The sequence below is a fragment of the Henckelia pumila genome, chromosome 3, assembly GCF_033568475.1.
Source record: "Henckelia pumila isolate YLH828 chromosome 3, ASM3356847v2, whole genome shotgun sequence".
NCBI lineage: Eukaryota > Viridiplantae > Streptophyta > Magnoliopsida > Lamiales > Gesneriaceae > Henckelia > Henckelia pumila.
The window spans coordinates 150,808,468-150,823,117 of NC_133122.1; the positions used below are offsets into that span (position 1 = coordinate 150,808,468).

At 33.5% G+C, this 14,650-nt stretch overlaps 2 protein-coding genes across 3 annotated transcripts; one reads left to right on the forward strand and one right to left on the reverse strand.

Moving 5' to 3' along the window:
• The first annotated feature begins 1,222 nt into the window (after positions 1–1,222).
• Positions 1,223–1,828, forward strand: LOC140889740 (3'-5' exonuclease-like). The gene has a single exon (XM_073297461.1). It carries the CDS (start codon positions 1,223–1,225, stop codon positions 1,826–1,828), a length of 606 nt encoding a protein of 201 aa, XP_073153562.1.
• Positions 1,829–2,130: 302 nt separating this feature from the next.
• LOC140889876 (4-alpha-glucanotransferase DPE2) lies at positions 2,131–11,383 on the reverse strand. 2 transcript variants are annotated; one of them, XM_073297615.1, is made up of 24 exons: positions 11,156–11,383; positions 10,584–10,732; positions 10,056–10,436; positions 9,636–9,753; positions 9,491–9,546; positions 9,263–9,393; positions 9,032–9,155; positions 8,752–8,948; positions 8,476–8,554; positions 8,356–8,394; positions 8,067–8,186; positions 7,867–7,968; positions 7,642–7,725; positions 7,298–7,540; positions 7,051–7,176; positions 6,630–6,704; positions 6,287–6,358; positions 5,536–5,655; positions 4,776–4,873; positions 4,429–4,588; positions 4,207–4,305; positions 3,233–3,430; positions 2,657–2,750; positions 2,131–2,562 (listed from the first exon to the last, which is right to left on the reverse strand). In XM_073297615.1, exons 3-24 carry the CDS (start codon positions 10,407–10,409, stop codon positions 2,354–2,356), a joined length of 2,898 nt encoding a protein of 965 aa, XP_073153716.1. In that variant the 5' UTR covers positions 10,410–10,436; positions 10,584–10,732; positions 11,156–11,383; the 3' UTR covers positions 2,131–2,353. The 2 variants fall into 2 exon arrangements, with proteins under 2 accessions (XP_073153716.1, XP_073153715.1); XM_073297614.1 differs by lacking the exon at positions 10,584–10,732 and having other exon boundaries at positions 2,132–2,562.
• Positions 11,384–14,650: the final 3,267 nt, after the last annotated feature.

Sequence of the window (14,650 nt, forward strand, 5' to 3'; positions counted from 1 at the left end):
TTATATATCTAATTATTTCAAAACATAATTTTTTTTACGAACACTCCCATACAATACTTTGTATAAAATTATAATTTTTTTATTATATAATCTTCTAATTATGATCTAAAAATTGAAATTTAAGATAATCAATGTTCTAAAAAGCGTTAGGCGGTAGGCGGGAGGTCACCCACCGCCTAGTGCCTAGACGCTTAGGCAGCCGCCTAGGCGATTTTTTTTTTTACGCTAAATATCTGATTATTCTAGTCTGATTTATCTTAATATTTTTTCAATAATTCGTCTTTATTGAATTCATCTGCTTAAGTGATGTTTTTTAGTCTAAATATCTAATTATTCTTGTTCATCTTAATATTTCTCCAATAATTCTTATTTATCGAATTCAAGATTGAAATACATGACATATTTCTTGTCTTCATCTGCTACATATTGATGGACAAATATCTCAAATAATCTTTTTTTAAAAAATTAAAATAATAAAGTTATATATATGTTAATGTAGGCGGCCGTCTAGGCGGATTTTGAGGCGCCTAAACGGCGATTAGGCGGTCTAGATGGTTAATTAATATAATAACTTTCAAAAATTTCAACTGTCTAAAAATTGGGGCGGTGGACAACCGCCTAGCATCTAGGCGGTCCTAGGCACCGCTTTTTATAACACTGAAGATAATATATATATATGCCCCTAAGGAGGTGTCCAAGTTGGTGGAGTAGGTGAACTTTTGGTCATAGGTCAAGAGTTCGATTCCCCCTGTCACACAGAGCTTGCCTAGTGTGATTTACCTGACTAGCGTAGTTTGCAGGTTATTGCGTTAGTCCGGAGGTTTACACAGAGCGCATCGAAAGGTAGTGGCTACGGGTTTCCACGTCAAAAAAAAAAAAGATAATATATATATAATAACTTTCAATACAAATTATTTAAACCCGATCTTTTAAAGTTTTTTACGCACTAAACTTAAATTTTGGTATACGTTTATCTCTTTGTGTTCCATATATATAAACAAACATTTAAAAAAAAAAAAGATATGGCAGAAGAGATAATATCCTTGTAGAAGTCTATATTTCAACCTTATTTTCCCAAAACTATTTAGTTTCCTATTGGAATTCATATTTAATTCACTCTATAATATTTACACAGGTCACCTTGATCGATATATATATTTCACACATTATTACAACAGCAAAATTGTTGATCTCCGGCCGATATATGCTACAAACCGTAAGCATGACAAATTCTTGCAACGTCGAATTCTACGATGAGAGCATCCACACTACCGTCACCGATGATCCGACTACCGTAAGCCTGTGGCTACGGCATACGCAATTCATTCACTGTCGTCTCCTCCACCTCATCGCCGGCCTCGACGTTGAGTGGCGTCCCAGTTTCACTAGCGGGGGACGGTACCCTGTCGCAGTGCTTCAAATTTGCGTGGGCCGTCGCTGCTTAATCTATCAAATGCTCTACTCTGGATACATTCCACACTCCCTCGCGCGGTTCATCGCGAATCCCTTCATCACTTTTGTGGGAGTGGGAGTGAAGGAGGACTTGAAAAAATTAGAGAGGGACTACGGATTGGGGAACCATGCAAAGTTCGTGGACTTGAGGGAGTTGGCGGCATATGTGTACGATAGAACGGAATTGCGGCAGGCGGGGTTGAAGTCTTTGGCGAATGTGGTGCTGGGGAAAGACATGGAGAAGCCCAAGGATGTGACGCTCAGCCGGTGGGATTACAGGCGGCTCACCACCGCGCAAGTCCGGTACGCTTGCCTCGATGCGTTTGTGTCGTTTGAAATCGGCAGAATATTGACAGCCTCAGTACTAATTACTTAGGTATAGGCCCATTATGCATGCAGCCGAGTAGTTAGATTTTACATTATTTTTTCCAAGCAGATCATAGCGTTACTCTTTAGCTAAATTTGCTTGCCAGAGTAGCTGTTCTCCTATTACATCCTGCAATACTTGTATAAATTAATCGAATGTAAGGGGAAGTATTTGAATAATAATTTAATCAAATGGAAGATTAGTATTTGAATGATAGCTTAGTTAGTTATATTGAAATATATATTTAAGATGGCTTGGTTTAATCGAACTTTTGGCCGTGGACAAATATTGTGGTTATTTCGAATTCTGCTGCATCAGACATCTCATATTACATGGGAGATGACAGATACTCTGAACAAGGAAAATTATCGGAACTACATGCATCTGCAAATTTAACAGAGGAACATGTTTTTATTAGCTTGAATATTTTAAAAATTCTAAAGTAACACAAAGGGCGATCAATTAACAGCAAATTCAGTCATCTAGTACTTCGTTCATGGAACTCTGTCGCTACTTTCGGTGATCGAGCTTCCATCATACATTCACTGGATTATCAAACTGGATTTCTTCTTTCCGAGTTTCTGCAGTCTTCTGCAATGTATCTAGATGTGTCGATGATTTGTCCGGCTGTGATTCGTCGTCGTCCAAAGGAGGGCACGATCTTCCGCTCGCTTGGACAAGATTTTTTATGGTGGTTATATGTTCTTTATCCTTCAGCAAGGATTCTAATGTAACGTGAACTCCTGAAAAAAAATGAAACAACACGATAATAACGTGAGTCGCTTTCTGCGAGAAAAGGAAAAACAGGGGGAGACATGGTGAGAGAATGAAACATACGGTATCTCCAGTAGTGTTTTGGGTTCGAAGGGTCGTTTATTGTTTCCTCTACGGCTGGCCGTGTCATGTATTCTTCTTTCAGTGCTAGCAAATCCTGCAAGAGTTTTATACTAATATTAGTTTGTGAAGAATCAAAGAATGCCAGGCGGTTTGAAAAAAATACTTATAACATAATTATAAGTATGACATCTCTATCGCCAAAATTCAAGCAAGCTATAGGATCGAACGATTGACACTCAACCCAGAAAGCAATTGACGGTAAACATGCCATTCAAATCTTTTACCATGGATAAAAGCCCAAAGGGCATCTTTTACAATGGGTCAATTGTTGCTATCCATCACTGCCAACTCAAAATCACTTTAATGAAAAGCATGCATAGTAATCAGATAAAGTGAAACTTTGAAAGAAAACTGTGTTCTCGGTTTAAGAAAACATTGATTTTAGGACATGTACCCAGCAAATCCATTACTCGCAAGGTAATGTGCCAGCATGCTTAGCAGATGTGTCATTTGTTTCTTTGAAATATCATATTTAGAAATGCACACATGAAATAAACTGTAGATTGATTAATATACCTGAAGTGGGAAAATTGACCACATTGATGGCGCTTCAACATGCTGCCTCAATATGAAACGTGCGACCTCAGGAGTGCATTCATCGGGCGGCACCGAGTCAGTGCCTACAAAGGTCTTGAAATATCTGACTCGTCTTTCTTGATCTTCTTCCCACCAAGCACGCATAGTGGAACAGTCGTGACACGATGGAGCACATACCTGACAGACTCCAAAAATTACTAATCAGGGCAATGAAAGAGAATGACACAAATTTGTATCGTGGTAGGTATAATATTTTACTGCCTCTTTTGTGATTAAAAAAACCTAAACTTACAATAGAGCATATGAGAGAACAGAATAAAGATTAAGAAATAACAAATTTATGCTTCCAAACTTGGCTTAAGACACTTAAAAAAAATACAAAATAGAACGACCAAGACCAACTGCCCCGTAAATAACAAATCAAACATCTGCCAACTGTCAATGCCTGCTTGACATGCTCGAGTAGTCCTGGGAAAATTCTGGTCTTCCAAGATCTCACACATTCTCGCCCATTGACCAAGGAAATAAGGAATAAGCTAGAGAAATGACTAAAAATACAAAAATCTAAACATGTATGCTCATTAAACCAGTCGAGTAAACCAAATGGTGAACTGGCTGGTGAGTCGCCATCTTCCCTAAAAAATTTTGCGGTAAATGTTCAAGATTTAATTTCTTGCTCATAGAAAGAGACTTGTGGCTCTGCCACCAGCTACTACAAGATTCCTCTCCCTGGATATGAGTATAAATACAACAAATAGCATTCACGCCAGACAACTTGTTATCGAGGAACAAAGAAAAATGATTTGAAAAGGGCTGTTTTCCAAAATCTAGGTGCTGACCAGGTTACAGAAATTTTATAACATAGCATAACAATTCAGGAAATACTCAAACTCAAAAGAATTCGCTAAACTATTTTATTGGATTACGTCAAAAAAATATCAAACCACCATTACCGTCATATAACTGTACTGAGAAGGAATACCAAACTCGAGACCAGATTCAGCGGGCATACGTTGAATGCGTAATCCAATTAAACCAAGTTCTTGCATCACCTAGATCAAAGTTGTCCAAACACAATTTTCACTTTAGAATTTAATGTAACATGACTTAAATACGAGAAAAAGGTGACAGATTTGAAGTATGAATTTCTATGGAGAAGTTTATATAAAATTTACCGGCTGAACACAAGAAGGGACCATCCCAAGGTCTTCTCCACAAGCCAACATTGCTGATGAGATCAAGAGAACAGGCAACGTCTTAAGTGCATTCTGACGCCAGAGAGTTTCTTGGCGATGGAAATAATAATCATAATATAGTCTTCTCATTACATTTTTGCTGCATAATTAGATGGCCGTAAGAAATGGTCAAATGTGAAGCAAAATCCAAATCAGATAAAAGATTGATGATGAAAGAATGGTGATATTTAATAGGGTTACTCATACCCCATCACCACAATACATCGTTCAATTTCACAACAAAAAGGAGTTCATGCGTTGCTGGAATAATATGACATAGAGGGTACCTGTGCTCATCTAAATCACTGAAGCTAGATGTGTCCTCAAGGTTGAAGCGTGGGTAAAACTTTTTTGAATCTTCTGGATCTCTAATGAGGACAATATTCTATCAAGGAGAAAAATAAACATGAACTAGAAAAAAATGTTATAGGGCGACAAATACAATAGTAATCTTAACTTTCTGAATATCGTGTAAAAGTAAATTCGGAGTATCTGAGATTAGAAGTAAATAAGGTCTCAGATGTCTTGGAACTAATTAAATTATTTTGTCATCACCATGGATTACAAAACTAATATGTATGTGTGTGTGTATAATATATATACATATAGAAATTTTCAGCTGCCCAACCAATGATGTCCAACTCATCCCCGACAACTAAAACTTGATAGTGGGTTTTAGTGATACGATTTTTTTTTAAAAAAAACAACTAAAACCCGGTAGTGCCCACCAACAGTGTCAACCTCTATGCCTACCATGTATAAAACACTCAACTATTGCACATGATGGGCACAGAGGTTGGCACGGTTGGTGGGCAGCATAGCAAAACTCTCTCTCTATATATATATATATATAATTTTGATCACCTGCACCCTAGGGGTGCAGGATTTTTCGTGTGCAACCACTAAAACCGGGTTTTAGTGAAAAAAAAAAAAACTAAAACCCGGTACCGGGTTTTAGTGGTCGAACACGAAAAATCGTGCACCCTAGGGTGCAGGTGATCATTACTGTGTATAATATATATATATATATAGTGTGTTTACACTTGCCTGCAGAAGATCAAAGAGGCTGCGTCGCAGTTTCTCCTCGCTCTCCAACAACATGGAGTTTTCCAACCAAGACTGCAGCTTAGATGCAACTTTCTTTTCAGTATTGCATTCTTCTTTGAACTACATTGATCACAGATTAAAAACTTTAATAAGTTGACAGACAAAAAACTCAGATTTCCCCAATTTAAATTTTTTGTTTCTTGCTTTGAATACTTGTTTGAGCCTGTAACTTAATACAAGAACAATTACTAATTCCAGCCATAAGAAACAAGCATTTCCATAAAGATGCTGAAAATTATCTGTCAAGAGCAAAGACTAACCTTTAATTTGCAGGTAACTAAAATAGTTCAATATCATGCTAAATTCATCAGTCTCCATAATTTCAACTTTTTGGCTGACCGAAAAAGTTTGTAGAGTAAAAGTTGAAGAATCAAAATATTGATATTTTATACCACAAAACAGCTTGGTTGGCTAATAAAAAACTAGATATACACTGTATATGCCAATACATGGAACATCAAAAGATAATTTTCATATTGAACATCTAACTACATAGGACGTGCACACACACACACACACACATATTTATACTTTCCTTAGCTAAGAAATTATGGCATTTCCTATATGAATGCCACATATATTAGTTTGACTTTATAAGCATAGCTATAAATATTGTTTATTTTATCCGAGAAGGGTCACATAACATCAGAAATTAACAAATATCTTACATTTCTTTAACAATATATATTACCTCGTAATGATCTTTCTGATATTCATCCAGAAAGTTGGAAGCTATCATAGCCCAGGAAGCTCCAAACTTGTCCTGAAATATTAACTGAGCATTGATAATTTGGAATATGTAAATAATTTAGGAAATACGGATATTCTGTTATTTTCTCTCATTTGTTTCCTGAAATTAGCAGATAATTGTATATCCATACAACTTTTTTGTATCTCAATTATTCATCCAAGAAAGTAATAGAGAACCACAGTAGAGTTTTTCATCTGCCTCTACGTCATGTACTTCCTTGAGTCGGCGCACACTGAGGCAAGGAAACCCAAAATGAAAGAAGTGGTAATGATAAACTAGGCACCTGTAACAATTTTTGCCTAATATACGGTTGGCTTAAACGATTGAAGTCCCATATCCCTTCCTGTTCAAGTTCTTCCTGAGAAAAGGTAGCAAATCACAAATGGTGCATACGAACAGAAGTTCTTGAGCGAGTAAATTCAGAATGGCTCCACTTAAATAGCAATTTATAAGCGTTTTTTCTTTAAAGGGAAAAAATTTTATACTTGGAATGAGAGGCAAAAATATAAATTTAATTTTTAAACAGAAGTTATATAAACCACATTTTCTAAATTCTTGATTTAATGTTTTTTTAAAATGTTTTTAAATGAAAATCCAATTGATTATTTCAAAAACTATGCATATTTTTTAAAAGCTCCTTCACCCAAACGCACTTCAACCCTTAATAAACCTGAAACAAAGAACAAGGCAATCAAGGCGCCTACCTGGCTCAATGCAATAGATGGTCGGAATTTTCCACAGAGGCCAGTCATTGCATGATCCGGAAGCTCCCAGATTCTAAAAAATCCTAATATATGGTCAATCCTGTATGCCGTAAAGTACTTCGACATCTGTCAAAACACAACGCAGCTTGCTACTTGAAAATGATATCACATCAATGAAGGACATAGTAACTTTAAAAAGAGAAACCAAAGAAACGAGGCAAAGTAACAAAATAGTTTGATCAGGAACCTGTGTTAAACGAGCACGCCACCATGCATAATTGTCCTTGGACATTTCTTCCCAGTTATAAGTAGGGAAACCCCAGTTTTGCCCGTTTTTATCAAAATAATCGGGAGGAGCACCTGTTGAGGTGTTCATACGAAAAAGATTTGGATACACCCATGTATCCACACTATTCCGGTCAACTCCTATAGGGAGGTCTCCTTTTAAGACAACTCCTTTCTTTCTCGCATACTCCGAAGATTCAGACAACTGCTCTTTAGCGAAAGTAAACATGATTAAAAAGTGTTTCAAGTTTTACTAAGAAATACCAATCAAAGGGAAACTGTCAGAAGCTAAAACTCATAACTTACTTGCTTATGTAAATGAAACTGGATATAGTAATGGAAAGAGATTATATCATAGCACAAGCTGTCTTTCTGAATAAGTTTCTCGAGCTGAAAACATACAGATGTGATTGATAATGAAGGATGCCAGAGCAAGGACAAGTTTAGAATTTGGGATGAAGTTTCTTAGCCTATTTTTTTAATAGCTCAGGAACGAGAGTGCGGAGAAAACAAATTCAATTATCCAGTCACCTTATCCTTCGAAAAAAGAGAAAAACGACCCCACTGGCTATGATCTGATGTTTCAAAGAAGTCTCGTAGAAAACAGAAGGCTGCATACGGTTTTAACCAATCCTGAGATAAAAACAAATATGTCACCAGGGACATCTAAGAGGTCTTGAATTCCAACACTATAAACTAAAAAAATTATTCGAATTCCAAGATAATGTGACCTGGTTTTCAGAAAAGAAGTTCCGGTATGCAGTTGAACTAAATGTGATATCTCTATCTTGAGAATATATTTTCTTGGCAATAGAAAGCTTTGCAGCCATTGTAGCCTCGTAGTCCACATGCTGCCAAAAAGAAAATGCAACAATTAGAAAATTCACATTTTAAACAGTGATTGATATCGATATCTGTGCAGAGAGATGTGAAAGAATACAGATACATTTTCTGCGCATCAAGCAGAGTTTTCAACAAGAAAGAGAGCAGAAAATATTTCATTGCATAGAAAGTAAATACCTTCCCATCAAGCTGTTCCCTGGCCTGCTGAATCTCATGCTGTAAAGAGAGACAGATAGTGTAAGAATATCGACCTTAATGCAAGTCATTTACACAATCAACAAGGGCAGAAAACCAAACCTTGACATCTGCAGAAATATTTTCGGTGAGAGCCTGGACTCTCAGATATAAAGGATGCAAAGCAAATACTGATAGAGAGCTGCATGTCACATGAAAGTGAGCTTATTATCAACAGGTAAGCCTGTATAGCCATTCTTTTTCCATTACTGTACTTACCATCATGTCTATATAATCCGAATAAAAATTGAACGCATTCTTTCACAAATTTTCTTGCTTTTCAGTGAACAAAATTTGAAATAATTATGTTAATCCAATTGAATATTGTTATTCATTTACCTGTAAGGATATGAGTCCCACCACATTCCGTGTACAGACGTATCATTGATAGGTAGCAGCTGAACCAAGTGAAAGCCCGATTCAACCGCCCAGTCTACTAGTAGTTTCAAATCGAGAAACTCTCCAACTCCCAAATCAGCCTCGGATCTGACAGAGAACATAGGGATGGCAACACCAGCACCTCTCCAAGGCATTTCCTGACGGCACAAACCAACATCTAAATATCAAGAAAGTGAGAAATAATTGAATATATAGAAATTAATATCTTAAAATGTCTTACTCGCATAAAGCCATCGGATAAGACAATGTACTTTGGTTGACTAGTTGAGAAGTCGACAAAGAGCTCCCTGTTTGAGCCAATTTCTAAACCAAAGTTTCTAGCTTTGCCATATTTACAATATCTGTATGTAAAAAATCGTTAAGGAAGAAGAAAGATACAGACACACAAAATCCAATCTTTTCACGGCATGTGAGTCATCATGCCAACAGAAAAGCACCTAAGCCTAAAGGATATTGTACAGGAAAGTCATCCTTATGCATTAGTGACTCAGCTTGCCAAACTGATTCACCGGCATAACTGAGTTTAAGTCCATCTTGAATCTTCCATTTCCCCAGCTTTAAAGAACTACCGATCACGTAAATCTACAAAAATTTATAAAGAAACATTAGTGAGTCAATCTTGAAAGAAAACACATTACTTCTGATGAATTGCTGAGCCTGTTGGCATAAGAGATCATACCTCTGTGTCTTTCTCAATTTTCGGGCAGCAAATTCTGAATTGCACGATAACTACATCTGTGAATCACATTCATTTGCAAATAAGCCTCCAGATGTCACGTGAAGGTGTTTAAAAACATATATTTGATCATTATCAGGAAAATCACCTTCCCCAGTCGACAGTTTCTCAATTTCCCCATGGGGTCTCTCAGCTTCTGGATTCCAACTTCTTCTAAATATGACATCTTTAAATGCACTTCTCAAAGGGAGATCATCAGAACCAGTCTGCTCTTATTGTCCAACAAAAATACCAGCTTCTGATTAGGAATCAGAAAAATTTGCAGCCAATGACAAATCCGATAATCAGCTATTCAATTTCACCACAGCTCATTAGATCAAAAGAGCAGAGAAATCAAAAGAATACTAGGCAATCATGTGTAGTAAGACTGTAAGAGAGTGAAATAAATAGCCAAAATAGATCAAGCAGGATTGCAGGAATGCATGCACAAGAAACACAAGCGAGCAAAAGTATAAATTCTGTTGCATGTTGCGAAATGAAAAAAACCAACAGAAGGGGAAAGAAGCACCTGCCAAAGATCATGAAGCTCTACCAACTCCCCATTCTGAATGCCATTCGGCAAGAGCAGTTTTCTTTTCTTTCCAGCCTCCCATCTCAAAACGTTCCTCTCATCATCCACCACATAATATCTGTACTCGCAAGCAAACTTGGCCGAAACAGAGAGACAGCCAGACCATATAAGCTCATCCCCTTGGTGAGAAGGGCTTAACAAAAGACCTTTCTTCACGCTCCACGAGCCAAGCACAGGTTCAGAGCCACAAACCAGAAGATGCTGGCCCCAGTGAGTATAATAGGGTATTCGAAAGCTCAGAGTTACCGAACTCGATTTGTTGCTCCCATGAAACAACTCCCGGTTCACCATTTTTCAAGAGTTAGGATTATTCAGAGTCTAGTAAAGTAAAATGTCGACAGTAAGATTCAATAAAATATGACATCAACGAGAAAAGTATATATAAAACGTGGGGAGCATAATTCGGAAATTTCAGATATCCGCATTTCTCAGTAGAATCACTACATAAAGTTGAAAGAAAAAAACCTCGATTAGCGTGCCGGGGCACAAACTCTTCTAATAACCTCAATAGAATCACGACATAAAGGTAGGGAAAAAAGCCAATATTTTGCCACGTAAAGCCATTCTACTGCAACAGCAAACGGCTATCTTTTGCACCAGCAAACATGCATAATCTTAAACGAAAGAAAGAACAAAACGAAAGTTCAAAAAAAGAAAATAAAATAAAGAAAGAAAGAACAAAACAAATACTAATTACTAGTTACCAAAATCTTGAAATCTTCAAAAAAGGAAAAAAATGTTTTTTTTTTACAAAAGAACATAAGTACATAACCCCTATTCAACACTCAGAGATTCGCATTTTCCCAGAACCTACAAAGTCGAATTTTAAGCAAAAGGAACTCGAGAGAAATGTGGGGAGTGAACCCCACAAAACTCAACCAAAACAATTGGGAAAAAAAAAACTCAAAATTGCTCAAATCAAATCGCAATAAAAATGCACTACAACGCTAATTTCATCGAGGCACATAAAAAGCAAAATGACGACTAAATAAACAGTTTCAACAAGTTAATTGGCCTACATAATTTCAAGACTGTACCTTTCCTCGCAAATCTCCAAGAATCCAACCCAATGAAATTGAGCTGAATACAGAATATACTCAAGAAACCGCAAAATGGGTCATTCTATTTCAACTTCAAAGTGAAGGTGGGGTTATAAATGATCCCTAAAATGAATCACGAGTCACGACACAAAAAAAAAAAAAAAAAAAAAAAAAGTAGGAGATATTTTGCCTCGTGAAGCAATTCTCATCCGCCTACGTACACTGGGGACTATACTCTGAACTTTCTCTCTCAATTGCCCACACTCGCACATTCTACAGTTTTATTTTTATACTATTATTATTATTTGAAAAAGGGGGAAAATATATTTTTTATTTCAAGAAATGCACGTGTTCTGCTGAGGTTTTGCGAGTCAATTCTTTTGCAGGGTGGAAGTATTTATATTTTATTTTATGGTACCAAAATATGTTTTTATAATATATATTATAAAATATATATTTAAGTAAAATAAATACTATATTCATATATAAGATTAAAATATTTATTTCATTTTACGAAAGTTCCGATTTTTTATTTTAACTAGTGACTTTTTTTAAGTGTTGTGTGTTTGTAGAATCGTTTTTATAATATATTTGATATATTCGATTTATATTAAATACGGATAATATTTGATGATAAAAAAATATGATTATTTAAATTGGGTCATATTATAATTGTAAAAATTAATAAAAACTAAATTATAATTTGAAATAATGAATTAAGAAATAAAAGACAAAGAGATTAAAATTTTTATAATTTAAAACGATGAACTAAAAAAACAATACAAAATCAAACCATCACATCGAATTTTGTTTCTCTTACTCTTAAATTTAATAAATAGAAATGAATTGGGTAAAATTTTCGTTATTTGCTTAATATGTATGTATGTATGTAGCATAAAATAATTTATATTGAATGGATGTTTGCAGCATACTGCATATAGATGTCAGCATTGAAGCATGTGCCTAGATTATCTCAATTAAAATATAAATTTAAAAAATAACAAGAAAAGGACGAGTATTTACCAGTTTCACTCGTTTAATTTATATAACAAGAAAAAGACGAGTATTTGCAAGTTTCACTCGTTCGTGGTTATATTTAATTTAGAGTTTTAATGATTTTTAATAAATTTTTTAAAATGATAGAATTTTATGGAGTTGATGAATTTTTATTGATTTTTATAGAATCTCACAGATTTATAAACAGACTTTCATTGATTCATTGTATATTTTTCACAAATTTATAGAGTTTTTAAACTTTTCATATAATTACATGCATTGGTATCTTTAATATATCTTATATTTTTTCGTTTATTTCTTTGAAATAATAATTAATTGACATAAATAATAACTTTAATTTGAAATAAATTTTTTTTAATTTATTGATAAAAATGAATTTCGTTTATTTTAAATTTATATATATATATTAATGTAACAAAATTAAAAAATTAAAAAATTTTGAGGTCGTTTAAAGTTAATTTTTTTAACTTATAAATTATTTTATCAATTATACTATAAAAATTTATCTGCCAATTTTTATTTTTTATCGTGTTTGTTATGCGACTATTCAAATATTTGAATTAAGTCGTGTCATAATTTTTTCAAATCATATATTATTATTATTATTAAACAATTATTGGTATAAATCATAAATTAAAAAGCACAAAATAATTCAAAATTTTCAAATTTTTGAACGAAATATTTTTTATTTTGATTTCAAACTATCCCAAAAATTTTAAAAAAAAGAACGAAAAAATACATAAAGATAAATATACATATATATATTCTATTATATTACGTGTGAGGCTACACTAAGCTGGTACGTTGGTGTGACCTATTTGTTTTTAATTTTTTTTTTACAATTTTTTTTGTTGCAATGATTTATTTATTTTTATTTTCTAAAATTATTTAATAAAAAACGGACTATACATGAACATAAATGTGTACGCAAAAATATATTGTATAAGCACGCAATGCGTGTAATTCGGTAATATATATATATATATATATATATATATATATATAGAGAGGGTGAGATGGATTTTGAATATGCGAGAGGGTGAGACAGACATAAAATGTGAGAAAGAGAGAGGGTTAAATTTTAAAAATTCATTCAAATAATTGTGTTAGACCAAAGATATTTTTTTACAAAATATAGTTTTACCTTAAACATTAATATTTGTATATCAATGAATTTCATGGAATTATTAAAAGTTCATTGATATTTTGAGTAACACTAGACTTGTGTATAATTTTGAAAAATCAAAGTTGAATATCACTTACTTTTAAAACTCTAAAACAGTTTATTTTGAATATCACTAGATTTCTATAGAGTATTTAAAAGTCATGATTGAATAACACTAGACTTTTAAAATCCACAAAAGTAATTAAATGTCATCAATTCTCCTCCATTGAATACACCCCTAGTGTGTGTGTGTGTGCGCGCGCTTTTATATAAAATTAATCGCGTTTGCATACTTACGCGTGTGATTAAAATATAAATACTATTTATTATATGTATATATTATATTTTGTTTCAAATCAATTTAAATTTGAAAATAAAATGAATTTCCTGTGATTAAAATATGAATATTATGTATTGTTTACATGTATTATATTTTTGTTAAGAAAGCTTAAAATAAAAGATTATCATGAACAAATGAAGTTTAAAATAGAGATAGAGATTTTGTTTTTTTTTTGAAAGGTATTTTAGATATTTTGTATAGACTTCACCAAATAATTTTGATTCGGTTACTAAGTTGCGCCCTTTTTTAATAATATAATAAAATAATAATAAGATATCCTTAAAAAATTTGAAAATATAAATTTTATAAAATAATTTCTCATTTTATCTTTATACAAGCGATTTATAATTATGTATCAGTTCAACATGACCTAAATTTAACGATAATATTTGCTCGAGAATATGAGAAAAGTTATGAGTAGCAAGTATGAGATATAGAAAATTAATTTATTTTTTTAGAAAATACTATATATTATAAGAATGAAAAAAAAATTGTTGTAAAAAGGGAAAAAAAAAAAGATATTTCTGTATTGATTCTATAACAGAGTCACATTGAAGTTTCTACATGGCCGAGGACCTCAGGAGGGTCATTATCATGAAAATAAAATAAAGCAAAACCAATTTGGAATATGCGAATGGACTTTAGCCGAACCCAAATTCTTTGATTCGTATTCCTCGACGGCCCATGAAATCTGCTAAAAACACAAATACAAAATAGAAAAAGGGAAAAGAAAATTGATTGTAACTAAACATACCCATTTCCATTCACAAAAATACGGTTTCACGGATCAATTTATGAGATAAATCTTCTATTTGAGTTACTCATAAAAAGATATTATTTTTATATAAAATATATAACTTATTATTTTAAATCCAATTTGGTGCGCCTTTGCTCTTTTATACGAAATATTATATATACTAGCGTATTTGCACACCCGTTGTGTGTGACAAAAATTTGATTTTTTTATTAA